The sequence below is a fragment of the Drosophila obscura genome, unplaced genomic scaffold (genome assembly GCF_018151105.1).
Source record: "Drosophila obscura isolate BZ-5 IFL unplaced genomic scaffold, ASM1815110v1 contig_37, whole genome shotgun sequence".
Lineage (NCBI taxonomy): Eukaryota > Metazoa > Arthropoda > Insecta > Diptera > Drosophilidae > Drosophila > Drosophila obscura.
Genome location: NW_024542825.1, coordinates 1,575,532 through 1,589,851, shown reverse-complemented (window position 1 = coordinate 1,589,851; position 14,320 = coordinate 1,575,532). Strand labels below are relative to the sequence as shown.

The 14,320-nt window shown below is 44.6% G+C and overlaps 1 protein-coding gene across 1 annotated transcript; it reads left to right on the top strand.

Moving 5' to 3' along the window:
- Positions 1-3,166: 3,166 nt before the first annotated feature.
- On the top strand, positions 3,167-13,687 carry LOC111079741 (protein nubbin). Its single transcript, XM_022375021.2, has 4 exons — positions 3,167-3,702; positions 8,243-8,287; positions 11,600-13,431; positions 13,578-13,687. Exons 1-3 carry the CDS (start codon positions 3,573-3,575, stop codon positions 13,297-13,299), a joined length of 1,875 nt encoding a protein of 624 aa, XP_022230713.2. The 5' UTR covers positions 3,167-3,572; the 3' UTR covers positions 13,300-13,431; positions 13,578-13,687.
- The last annotated feature ends 633 nt before the right edge of the window (positions 13,688-14,320 follow it).

Sequence of the window (14,320 nt, the reverse complement as noted above, 5' to 3'; positions counted from 1 at the left end):
GCGAGACAGCGAGGAGTCAGAGAAACAGATAGAGGGATATAGGGATATAGGTAGAGCCGACAAATAGTTTTGATATTTTTTATGGACACGCAGCACAGTGGGCCACATGCGAGTAGGACACCGTTTGTGTTCACGCAAATAAAAAAAAAAGCCAAACGGTCAGAAAGTCAACAAATTTTGAGTGGGAGTGTGTGTGGGATTCGACTCACTGATGCCCAGTGAAGAATGGACATAACAAAAACATGCTAAAAATAAGAAGGGGAAAGAATATAAATTTATAATTAATTAATATTAATATAAATTTATGATTAATTAATATTAATTAATAATAAATTGATATTGATTATTTTGATTAACTAAATAATAATAATTAAATTAAATAATAATAAGCAATATTTATTATTTAATTATGCATTATTATTATTAATTAATATTAGTTAATTAATTAATATTCATTTATTTATTTAGTTCCAGTCCACGCCAAGGCTCGTTTCACAACTGGCTCCCTGAATCTAGAAATCTTTTTGTCCATTAAATCCATTTAAATGCAGCTCTAGTTCCTTTATTTTTTTGTTCTCCTTCTTAGCTCTTAGTGCCTGTCCCACTGGCTTAGGCATCAAGCCCAATCTACCCCTACTACTACCCTCTATATAGGCCATCACGATTCAATGTTTTTAACAGCTCCTTGCGAACGTGAGAGCGCGGATAACCAGTAGTCCAAGTGGTCCATTGCCTTTTGGGCTAATTAACATGTACGCTCAGGCTCCGGCTCAGGCTCAGGATGCTGGCCAACAGACAAACACTGCCCAACTGACTGACTGACTGACTGACTGACTGCATCCTGGCATACAAAACGTATCGAATGTTTTTTATGATTTACTTGGAAATCGACTCCCTCCGCTTACAGGCGTCGTAAAAAGATGCGATGCCAAAGAGCGCGAAATATCCAGCCGAAACCGAAGCAGACCGAACAGAACAGAACCCGCACCCCGCCCGAACCATAGGTGGCGGCTATCTCGTATCATTGATGGAAGCAAAGCGTTAAACGCATGTCAGTCCAGTCCAGTCAGGACCCAGCAATTTCTCCCGCACTGTTTTTTTTTTCTTACCTGTACCTGTAATTTTTTTTTGACTTTTTATGACTTTGTAACTATTTTTTATGATTTTGCCATCACAAAAAGATATACATACATATAAAAAAATGTCTGTATATTGGTGGCATTGGTCAGGTAGTACGCGTAGTTGGGCTAGTTTTTTATGGGTAGTATGGGAACGATTTTGTTGTTTGTGTTGCTCTCCGTGAAATTTGACTTTTTCATTATAATTCGTTTGTTTGCCAGTTCCCTGGAATATTAAAATTGAAATATTTTCAGAATATTTGTTTATAAAAATGTGGCAGATTCGGAGAAGCGCAATCACGCAGCTATAAAGTCAATAAAAATGGGTTTAAAAATGCCTTTACTTAGGATACTCAGTAGAAATATTGTGGAAAATGTAGAATAAGAAGCTAAAATTCATTCATGAATTTATTTAAATTTTTAATTTATTTATTTGTATGACTTTGGGACTGTGAGTAGAAATATTCGACAGAGATGCTTTAATTTTCACTTAATTTAAAATTACTCGAAAATGGTGCCAGCACACGTTCTGTTAATTGTGCAATATTTGTCATCATAAATGTCGCCTTTTGCTCGAGCAAAATCAAATATGAAATAGTAAAACCAAAAACAAATCATAAAAATAATAATAAAAATCAACAAAGAGTGCAAAAGAAAAGCAAAGAAAAATGCTCCCAAGGGGGGGTGAGGGCAGGGAATAAGTTGGAGCTGGAGGAGGCATCGCACATGTGTGCATACATGAATGGCAAATAAAATGCGAATGCCGAGTGGAAGGCAGGAACAAAGAGCAACTGGAGAAGAAAGAGACGTCCGTTGACGACGACAAAGCTTTCGATGGGTTGCTTGTGGGGGGGAGTCACCGGTGGTGATGATGCTGCTGCTGCAGTCAGCGTCGACGTAGCTTTAAAATATTTTTACATAGCCCCCACACACACACAGAGCCATGCAAAGAACCAGAGAGTTAGTGAGTGAGTAAGAGAGAGAGAGAGGTCTAACACGCGCCAATCATAAAATAATATGCATACATACGCTCGCACACACACACAGCACACACAGGGGGAGAAAAAGTGGCACCCAGCATAAAAAAACCATTTCGATTTGAAAGCGAAATTTAAATTTTAAGCCACACCCCAAACAAGCGCACGCATGTCGCACCGACACACACACACACACACACACACACACAAAACAATGGAGCCCACACGAACGAAACGAACGAACCACAACCGAGTGGATACCCCCCCACACCCATTGACAGACATTGTGGTACAACAAATTTTAAAACGTATAAAACGTGGATGGAGAGCGAGCGCGCATTTTACAATCCACTCCGTCGCAGAAACTCACTCACTCACGCACACACACACACTCACTCATATTCCCCCTCCTACTGCACACAAAACAAACTCAATTCAGAGAGAGCGCGAATGAGAGTCAAACGGTCCACAGACAAACACACACTCACACTCACACTTCGGGTAAGTTTTACTCAGAGTGTGGAACTCATTTCTAACATGACTTCAAACAAGCAAACGGTAAATGGGAGAGAGACAGTGGGCGAGAGCGAGAGAGCGCGCGCCATTCATTCTGGCAGCAAAAGCAAAAGCTTCGAGTGTGCCGACGAGTGCATTCGACGCGTCTCTGTGAAACCAGTTAAACGTGTGGAGCGCATCACATCGTATCCATCCGTCGGGCGCTTTGTTGCCAGTTTTTTATTCGTTTCGTTTCCCCATCCTAACGCTTTTTACGACGTGCGTTCGTGTGTGTGTGTGTGTGCGAGGGCTTAAAAAAGCAAAATCAACCCTTACTCGTATTGGGGTGGTGGTAGCACAGACCGACCGACAGTGCCACACAAATTGGGCATAAAAACACACCAAAAAATTTCAACTCAAAATCCAAGTAAACGGCACACACTCAAAGCCGGCAAAAGGAGAACAAGAAAGCGAGAGAGGGAGAGAGAGAGGGAGAGGGAGAGTAGCAGGCTAGAGAGAGTGAGCAACAGCAAAAGAAACCGTCCATCATCATCATCATCATCGTTGTCGTCGTCAGCAGAGCGAGCGAGCGGCGGCGGCGACGGCCTACAGCGATTATCCGTTAGTAGAGTGGAGTGGAGAGAAGGTATCCTGACCGCTGCGGCCGTTTCTCTGTTGTCAGTTTCACACGAAACGCTCACGAACTCGGTTGGACGCAAGAGACGACCGGCGCTTATCTAACCCAATGAGACTTGGAAATAACAGTAAAAGCTGAAGAAGAGCCGCCACAAGAACAGAACAGAACAGAACAGTGTAAAAGTGCTTGAAGCAGAGACAAGAAAACAAAAATAAAAATAAATCTATTTTGTGTAACAATTTCAAAGTGCAAGAAAGAACAGAACATACATATCCCTACCCCCCCGATATAGCAACTATATCCAAATATATTAAACAAAGACACAAAACTGAACGACAAGTGAAAATGGTTATGTCGGAGCTACGTTGGCATACCGCTAGTCCCGAGGATAATAGTAACTCCTTGAAGCGTGACTTGCTGAAGACCACACCGACCAGTGCCCGCGAGGCAGCCGTGCACATTATGCAGAATCGATGTAAGTTATCAGCATGTAAATATCCATCCATAGATCCAACTGAAAGCTGGATCAATTAGTAGTCAATAGTCAATAGGATTCGTGGTGTTCACATATGAGTGGCAAAGGGCCAATATATATCTGAAGTTGGGAAACTATTTTGCTTATTCCTGATAGCTTCTATACGTAAATTTTAATTGTAAAATATTATCAACCTATGGGCAATACAATTTTAAATCACTTAGGCACATTCGTGGTATTATATTTGGGGGATAATTGATAGATAATTTAACATCAAAAGCTTTTAAGTTGAATTATTAAAATCACTTCAATAAGTTCAATATAAATTTTTGATTCTGGAATTCTATATCACGTTCAAATTACAATGATTGCTTCAACGAATGCCTAATACCCGAGTCTTTTATGCACTCTTTTTAGACACTTTGATTGGTTGGATTTGCAGGTGTTTTACCCCCGGATACATCAGGTTGATCTCCACCCTAAATAAAATGAGGCTTACAGCTAAAAGAAAAGTAGCTTTAACTTGCCCAAAATTTCAATTTAAAACCATAGCTGCACATCTTTCTTTAGCCATTTACAAATGTTCTAGACATAACTAAAACTCAGTCAAATTAAGTCAATGACTGGGTTCAAGTGCTTTGCACCAACACCAAACACCCACCGAGAACTAAAAGCAATGACAAATTATTGAAAAACTGCAACTTGCCCAGCACAGGTGTCTCTGCCATAAATAATAATAACTCCCAGCGACCCACTTGGGCTGGAGACTCAAGACCCACCAGGCGGTACCAGGCGAGAACTACACACGAGTAAAGTAACAAATGAGTAGTATTACAAATGCGGACCATAAAAATATTTATTAAAGACGCATGTCTTGCACAACACAAAAATATGACCATGTAAATGGAGTACAGGTATGGGTACAGGTCTGGCTACAGGTCTGGCTACAGGTACCAGAGGTATGGGGGAGGGGAGCGTACTAAGACCGAGACTGGTGGCGATGGGCACTCAATGGAACCGCTCGGCCCATTGTAAACAATACTTTTAATTTGTTGCCTTATCAATTAACGTTTCGAAGCGCGCAACAAAAACAATGAGCAGAGCCATAAAAAAAAGCGCATTTCGATGAAAAATATTGTAAAATCGAATGTATCGATGGTTCGATATGCGCAACAATTCCATGCTCGAGTTCTGCCTGTTGTACGACAAGTGGAAAGACACCAGATGAGTCGTCGAGTCATTTGGTTAATTATATGTAAATTTGCAATCAATGAAAAGTGAGTAATTTTGGCGGGGGTTTGTGTGCTTCCGATAAGGTAATGTGTGAAGGGGAACACCAACAAGTTCCGTTTTTCCATTTTTTCGGCTGCGTACTGCTGTACGACCATTCGTTAGCCATCCAATCAGCGTTCGTGCAGAGCGAGTGCCTCGAACACGTGACGCAAATGATTTCTCGGCCTAATCTAGCCCACAGAACGATAGCTAATATATGTCTCATGATATTCATATAAGAGCTTACCTTGTACAAGGCGATTTGCTTATCACAGTTGACTTCTTATCTCGCCATGACCAATAATCGAGCTAATATTTTTTGCACACCTGCAGAACGTAACCCAAAAATCTTTACGTCTTTTGCCACAGAGTAAACAAGTTTCGTCATACTTTTCATAGATTTTGCGAGCAGCAAAAAAAAATACGTACATAAGTACTACTACTACAATCAGTTTTAAATTAATATTTATATTTATATTTATTTGTGCGATTAGAGCAGCTCTCTGGTCAGTCCATGTCGATTGACGACAATGTGTACACTACACCACACAAAAAACTTTGACCAATCACATTATTTTTAGTCACTGAGAGTCCATGAGCTCATGCCCGATACCAGTCCCAGTCGCAGTCCTGGTGCTGTTGCCCCTTATCAGCTACTTATAACCATAAAAGCCGATCAAGAAAGAGGGCGTGTGTTTGGTCTTTTATGGCTAATTCTTGGAAAAAGTAGGAAATGAATAAAAAAAATCGATTAAGATTTACAATTGCCAAAGCGGAAATTGATAGAAAAATGCAGCCGCGCAGCTCCACCATATAGTTAACAATGCAATTTGGGCTCTTAACAAACAAAAGTAAACAATTTTGTCGCGCTGTTGATTAAGGGGGCTGTAAAATGTACTTGGAATGAAGTTAAAGGTTTTAATGGATCAGAAGAGGCATTAAAAATGAGATATTTAAGCATTGTTTGCAGGAATTATGGGCATTAAACACCAGAGATTGCTACAAGTAATATGTTTAAGAGAATCGAAACCTTACCTTTGGGGTAGCTTATTTTTCTGACAGTAGAGTAGGACCCCCCAAAGGGTTTTATCTCTTTGGTTGCATCCCAAATCGGGTATATCCTTGCGTACACCTTTTGCCTTGCCTTAAATCATATTTTTTTTTATTTATTTCCTACATTTCCCTGCCCGTTTAGCACCCATATACATTAAAGTAGCCCCCTTCCGTTTGAGATCCTAAGCGCCAGACTTGCCTTAATATCCCCTTCCCTCTTTCCAGCCGCTAATCAAGCTTTCATTTCATTTCATTTGATTTCGCCGCATTTGGAGCTTTCGCTCTTTGAGAGTGAGTGTGTTTGCTGGTTTTGTTTTGCTACGAATATCCCTGCCAAGACAAAGGCAGAAAAGCGCACGCACATTACATGTATTTTTGTCTTTGCTTTCGTTTATTTTATTTTATTTATTTATGTTTTTTCTTTTGGCTACTCTTGGAGGAGTACCCATGCCAGTCCTGTTCCGCTCGGTGTTCGGTGCGGCTCTGTTCTGTTTCTGTCCAGTGTGGGGTCAAGAGTTCAAGACACGCAGCTTCCGCCGTCGACGGCTACGACGACGACGACTCAATCGATAGTCAGTCTGCGCACGTGATGTCCGCCGTCTATAGCATATAGTAGAATGTGTGCCTGGCCTCTCCTCTTCTCTTCACTGTGTGTGTTGGTCTGTGTTTTCTGTGGGTGGACACCCACCCCACTGTCGAGGTCATTGACTAATTGTGTGCGCCACACAGCCAAACGGACCTCTCTCTCTCTCTCTCTCCCCCAGCCCTCATCGCACCACCATCACAGCATCATAACCATCCTCCATAGCGCCACCCCCGCTGTGCAATTCTCTAAAATTTTATTTATTTTCGTTGCGGGGGGGTGGCCTGGCGGCCTGGCCGTGGCTGTGGTTTTTGCAATTTCTCTGCCAAAAATTGTAAAATTCTTTGAAAATTGAGAGAAGGAGATTTGCCTTTGCCCCTGCCCCTGCCCCTCCCAGCCGTATGGTTGGATTCAAATGTTGCTCATTTCATTTCATTTCACTCGTGCTGGACACGCGCGAGGGTGTCGAATGTTTCTACTTTTATTTCAGAGGGTTCTTCCCCCCTACTCCCCTTTCATTCCCCTGCTTATGTAATTTATGTGGCATTTTAACGCGCAGTTTTTCGAACATTTTTGTTACCTAAGGCCAAGCCAAGCCAAGCCAAGCCAAAGGCGCTGTCTCCATGCCCATATGCCACAAACCACTTGAGTTTGGTTCCTGCAATGTCTTTGTGGCAACCAACAGTTGTTGTTGCTTAATTAGTGGCGCAAAAGGCGTGGCAAAACGGGCGACAGAAGTGTGCCAGAGGAAGGGAAGGAGAAACTATCGAATGGGAACTGTTTCAGTGCAGGATTTAGAGGATGAGCCCAAAGATAGTAAGCTGCTTCGATCTGCTATAGATTCTATAAAAAAAAACTGAATCCAACCCAGCCAACTGCAGCTCCCCCGCCGCTCCATGCAACAACTGTTCAAATATCCAACTGCAAAAGAAGTCAATTTCTAATGCATTTTAGAGGAGACTCGCCCTGGCCCTGGTCCGCCACTCGTAAATTAGCCAAAGCGTCTGAGAGACACAGAGAGAGAGAGACCAAACAACAAATTCAATTTCTCTAGTCATAAAAAAATGCAGTCAGCACAAATGTTGTCTGTGTGGCTGTGCCTGGACTGGACTGGACACTTACCTTGCTCCAAAATTCAAATCGTACAGCGTAGTACCAGGTGTGCCGTGAACTCTGGCTGCTCTGGCGCTTTCATTGCCCCCTGACGATGAACATAAAAATATCCTTTTATAGGCAAACGGTGTCGCTGTCTGGACGCGGACTGGACATCGGACTGGGCTCGGACTGGGCTCGGACTGGACTCGGACTGGACTCTCGGACTGGGCTCGGACTGGGCTCGGACTGGGCTCGGACTGGGCTCTCAGACTGGGCTCGGACTGGACTCGGACTGGACTCTCGGACTGCTGTTCATTTTCAGCTTAAAATGTATATCGATGCATATCGATTTTGTGTATCGTAAACTTGAGCGGCGCTGCCTGTTGGGGGTGGGGTTTTTCCCTGCCATTTTGTCCCGAGTTTTAAAATGTTTCTATTTTATGCGCGAGACGTGTGTCGTCTTTTAGCTTTAAGTGTGCCCTGCCGCTGCATTTGCCCTGAGTCTAAATATTTCCGCTTTTCCCTTTTTCGTTTCAGATATCAGCCGCCTGTCGCGCTCGCCGTCGCCACTGCAATCGAATGGTAAGTGTTTCCCTTTCCCTTTCTCCCCCCACACTTAGAGCTGGAAACATCAGCTGTTGTCCGAGCCCGAAAAACGATTTACGAGATTTGTCCACTTCCACTGCTACATATATATATATATACAGCTATAGCTATACATATATATTTATGTAGCAGCTATACATATGTATATTTCTGGTTTTTGGAAACATCTGCCCCTGGAAGCATGGCAGGAGTACGACGAGTTTAAGGGGTAGGGGGGGCTCTCCTCTCAGTTTCACTAAATCACTCACATGTTTTCGGTTTCAACAAAAAGACAATAAACCCCCGAAAATCAACCCTTGCCTTGCCCTGCCCTGCCCTGCCCGGTGCCACGCGCGCTAGGCACTGATACACTTTTAGGGGATCGGGGAATAGATCGGTGACGGGGTTGCCCATGGGTAGGGAGGTTTCCTACCAGGCACACAATGGCCTGTCAAAACTTTTGTCACAGCCCTTTCTGGGCGCTGATTTAATGGCGCAAGAGAGGCGGTGGGGGGAGAGATCTTTAAGTTGATTTTGATGTCTTATTAAATGGGTGTTTCGACTTAACAGCTTCTTAAGTAGTTTGCTGAGGTGACAATTGGGTTTTGTCAATTGGTTGCCAGCCAGTCAGCCAGACATTCCCTTTAATTGTCTGCCTCTGTGGAAAAAGGGAAATGGCAGGGGATTAACTGGAACTGAAACTGGAACTGCATTAAGTTCTACACTTTTGATGGCACTCATAAAGCATTCGATTATTATTCATAACTCGTTCGGCAAAAAGGAGGCTGTGGCTGGTGCTGGGACTGGGGGTCTGGGCCTTCAATTTGCAATTCACACTTTTCAAATTTCATGGACTTCGTTAGTCATGGTCCAAACGAACGAACGAACGAACGAACCCCTCAACCTTTTCTCCGACTTGGCTCCCTTATTTTGCTTCTTTCTTCCTTCTTTTTTTTTTTACCACATTATTGACAGCATTTTCGCTTGATTTGAATTCACATGTGAGGGAGTGTGTGTCCATGTCCGCATCCCTGTCTGCTTGTGTGTGTGTGTGTGTGGGACTCTCTGGACACAGTTGCTGTGATTTCTTTCACGAACATGAACCACATACACACTCCTACTCCTACTCCTACTCGTATATATGTATGTATATTTACATATATTTTATGCAAAAATTATTCCGTTATGCTTGGCCTGGCTTGGCTTGGCCCCCGTATGTGGGAGCATTTTTTTTTTTTGGGTAGCGTCGCTCCTCAATGTGCAGTCAAACTGACCATTTGGCTTCTTTTCGTTTTATTGGTTATACTAAATGGAACAGGAGCGTAGTCAACCGAGGGGGTTTGTAAATGGAGTGCAGATTGGGGTTCTGTGAGGAAATATTATGACATTCAGGGTATACTTTTTTGAGCATGTTTTTCTGTTGCATTAAATGGATATCCAATTATTTTCTTATGCATTAGAAAGGCTTTTGGTGGGAACAGTTATACCATCATGGTTTAATTTCTTTTTGGATGTTCTTTTCTTGCCTTGAATAGAAATCATTTGTTTTCTTATATCATATTTTTGATTTGAATTAGAAATCCTTTTTGACGTCGTGTGCTTCATTTACTTCACACAATATTTATTCCGGAAATTCAAACCATTAAATTAAAATTAAAAAAAATATATGGCTTATCCAGTTATCCCCCAATCAAAAATATATAGCTTATCCAGCTATCAATTATATATTATCAATCAATTATATTTCCTTCTGTAAATCGATTAATATTTCAATTTAAACCTATCGACATCTCAGCCAACTTATATCCCAAAAAGAGCTCTAAAAGAATTTCATAGCCTACATTCACTGCCCTATTTCAGTCAGCTTTAGCCTCAAGTCACTCAGCTTTTATGCACTTTAGCAGCCCCAATTTTTCCCAGTTAGCTACTTCGAATATTTCCCTAAATATTGTACACCCTGCCAACGCTGGACATACGCCCACGCCACTGACCCGAACAGCCATTCACACAACACATACAAATCGAATTTGCACATCATCTGAATACCAAATGGACGCACGTAGCCCTCCCCTCCCCGCCCCGCCCCAAACGAGAGAAGGAGCTGCTGGCCTCTCGATGTGGTCCCTGGGATGGACGCATATGTAAAAAGGATGACCATGTGGTCGCCCACTTGGGCGAATAAGTCATCAAATTCACGTAGCAGCCAGCCAGCCAGCCAGCCACAGCCATCCAGCAGCCAGCCACCCACAGCAGGCATCAGGAGGCGACCAAGTCATAAAGTAGCCCAGAACAAACATATGCAAAAATTGCCTGCATTGGACAGGATGTGAAAATAGTATGAGGGGGGACCCAGACCAGGGGGCTACTTCAAAGGGTTTAACTTTTTTTGATTGCCAACCAGTTGAGGGGGAGGATGTGTTGGTCGGTTGGTTGGGTTTCGGTTTGATGGCTTTGGGTTTGAGTTTGGCTTTGGCTTTGGGTTTTCTAGTTGCCAGTTTTAGCTCAGAAATGAACTCGTCTTGTATTTAAATATTATTGCAAATCAATTGGGAAAGAAAAACCCTCCACTCTACGCCATACCTACCATTCCTCGCTCCCCTGTCGCTCTCTTTTTGTTGTATAAATAAAATGCATACAAATAGCAAATTTATACAAATCGGTTTGGCCGGGCATTTGAAATGCTAAAATGCCACTTAAAAGCAGCTAAAAGCGTCAGCCAAAATGAAAAGAAAACACGAGAATTCCATTTGATGTCAAGGTGGAACTATGTAAACTATGCACCAGCACACCACCACAGTCACCCAGGGGGTGGCAGGGAGTAGCTGTAGCTGTAGCTGTAGAAATTTTCGCATAATAAACAAAGTTGAGGCCTCTCGCTTCGGTGGGTGGTCACGTGAAAGGCTTTCACCCAAAAACTTGCAGATGGCTGGCAAAAACCCAACGGACTATGAAATTGAACGAAAATTATACAAAATGTTTCGATCTGTGTGTGTGCGCTCTCGGGGCCTATGCTAAATTTATGCAAAAGGACACTCCACAGAGTGGACTCATTTTTTTTTTTTTTTGCATAGCCTGAATAGCAAATGGCTAAGAAAAATATTTTTCCACTGGATTAAGCCTTTTTCTGGGTTTGGTTTTTGGGCTTAAAAATGAGCAAATGAGAAATGGAGACTCGAAAGTGGATTGAAAGTAAATAAAATTCGCTGCTGGGTTCGTGAGCTCTACTGATCGGAGAGAGCAGCTCCTTCTGCTCTCCATACTCTCCATTTCCACTTTTCTTACCCCCTTATTCTTCCCCTTCATTTACAGCTTCCGATTGCGATGACAACAACTCGAGCGTGGGCACCTCCAGTGATCGCTGCCGCTCGCCTCTGAGTCCCGCGCTCTCGCTGACCCACCAGCAGGCCAAGCGCCAGCTGCTGTCACTGCCCCATCCGGCACACCATCATCATCAGCATCAGCAGCATCATCATCATTTGAACCACCTGAACCACCAGCAGTACAAGCAGCAGCAGGAGGAGGACTATGAGGACGCCAATGGCGGGGCACTGAACCTCACCAGCGACAATTCGCGTCACAGCACCCAATCGCCGGCCAATTCGGTCAAGTCCACGTCGATTACGTCGCCCGTGCCAGTGGCCGTGCCCTCGCCCGTGCCGCCCATGATCTCGCCTGTGCTGCCCCTGCCACATGATGTGGCCACTGGGGCAGGCGGCTCCGCGCCCACCTCGATGGCAGCAGCGGCTGCCGCAGCCGCCGCCATGGCCAGCACAGTGGCCAGTGGCATCTCCCCGCTGCTGGCGATGCCGGGACTGTCCTCGCCACAGGCACAAATGGCAGCCGCTGGCCTGGGGCTGAACAATCCGCTGCTGGCCGGGTCGCTGTCCCCCCAGGACTTTGCCCAGTTCCAGCAGCTGCTGCAGCAACGGCAGGTGGCGCTCCAGCAGCAGTTCAACAGCTACATGGAGCTGCTGCGCAGCGGATCGCTGGGTCTGGCCCAGGACGATCCAGCACTGACCACCCAAGTGGCGGCCGCCCAGTTCCTAATGCAGAGCCAGCTGCAAGCCCTCGGCCAGGCCACACAGCAGCTGCAGGCACTCCAGAAGCAGCAGCAGCGCCAGCAGCAGGACGAGTCCATGCCCCTGGCCTTGCCGCTGAACAAACCGAGCCATCACCAGCAGCATCACCAGCAGCACCATCAGCAGCCACGCAGCTCCACGCCCCACTCCATACGCAGTCCCATTTCGGTGCGCAGTCCGGCCAGCTCACCCCCACAGCTCCACCATCATCCGCTGCAGATCACGCCGCCCAGTTCGGCGGCCAGCATAAAGATGAGCGGCATGCTGACGCCGAGCACACCCACCAGCGGCACCCAGATGCACCACAGCGGCACCACCACGCCACAGCCGAAGACGGTGGCGGGTGCGGCGGCTGCCCGTGCCGCGGGCGAGCCCTCGCCCGAGGAGACCACCGATCTGGAGGAGCTGGAGCAGTTCGCCAAGACCTTCAAGCAGCGCCGCATCAAGCTGGGCTTCACGCAGGGCGACGTGGGTCTGGCCATGGGCAAGCTGTACGGCAATGACTTCTCGCAGACGACCATCTCGCGCTTCGAGGCGCTCAACCTCAGCTTCAAGAACATGTGCAAGCTGAAGCCGCTGCTCCAGAAGTGGCTGGACGATGCCGATCGCACCATCCAGGCCACCGGCGGCGTCTTCGATCCGGCCGCGCTGCAGGCCACAGTCAGCACGCCGGAGATCATCGGTCGCCGTCGCAAGAAGCGCACCTCCATCGAGACGACGATTCGCGGTGCACTCGAGAAGGCGTTCATGGCCAACCAGAAGCCCACCTCGGAGGAGATCAGCCAGCTGGCCGATCGCCTCGGCATGGAGAAGGAGGTGGTGCGCGTGTGGTTCTGCAATCGGCGGCAGAAGGAGAAGCGCATCAATCCCTCGCTGGACAGTCCAACGGGTGCCGATGACGATGAGTCGTCGTCCTACATGATGCACTAGAGCAGGAGGAGGAGCAGAGTGGAGTAGAGTGCTGCTATCGATCGATATCTAAGGGACAAAGACAGTGCAATGTGCGCAGGACACAAGTGAGCAAATGAGTGAAGGAAGAAGCCAAGCAACAACTATGAGCAGGTGTGTGTATTATTATCTCTATATTTATTTATTTGATTTATTTGTTGATCTTTGATCTTTGTTGAGACAAATTTACTTGCTGATTTTTCACTGTGTTAAAAATTTCACTAACAATTTCCTTTTCTTTCTGCTCTGTTTGGTTGCAGGTTCAAAGTCGCAACACACATCAAATATTAGCATAATTCTTGACTATGATTAGGTGGTACCAACTCCTGCGCGTGCACACACACAGAGATACCAATTTGGGGTTGGTTTATGTTAACTATTAAATGGTATTTATTGCAACGTACTTTCGTAATGGAAAAAAAATCAACCAAAAAAATATTGCTAATCAGGTGAACTGCCTATCCTCCCTCCCGCCAGGCAGTTCACTTGATCACCGACGTTTTTTTTTTGGCGGCCATAAAGAAATCGAACTCTCTTGCCCTCGTTGGGGCAAATCATTTCGACTTGCCCTCGTTGGGGCAAATCATTTCGATTTCTTTATGGTCCTTGTAGCACTGTGGCGTCTGTGTATTATTAATATTTAAGTACAGTCTCTGCACAAATTTCAAAGTCAACAAAATGAATTCCTAGCGAATATCTATAACAAATACATACATACATATATAATATATTTTAATCGTTCCCTAAAAAAAAACACAAAACCCAAAAGCAAGGTACATTTTTAAGCATATTTATTTTTCGCGTGAATACTGTGATAATCAATTTGAATGATTTTAATTTTAATTACAAAACAAAACAAAAAACGAAAAAACAAACAAGAAAACAACAAAAAATTAATACGTATTAATTAGATGTATTTTCTATTTTATGGGCAAGTAAACTAACAACAGAAAAATATAATTGAAATTTGTCGTATTTATAAATGTGTATGTGTAAAAACCAT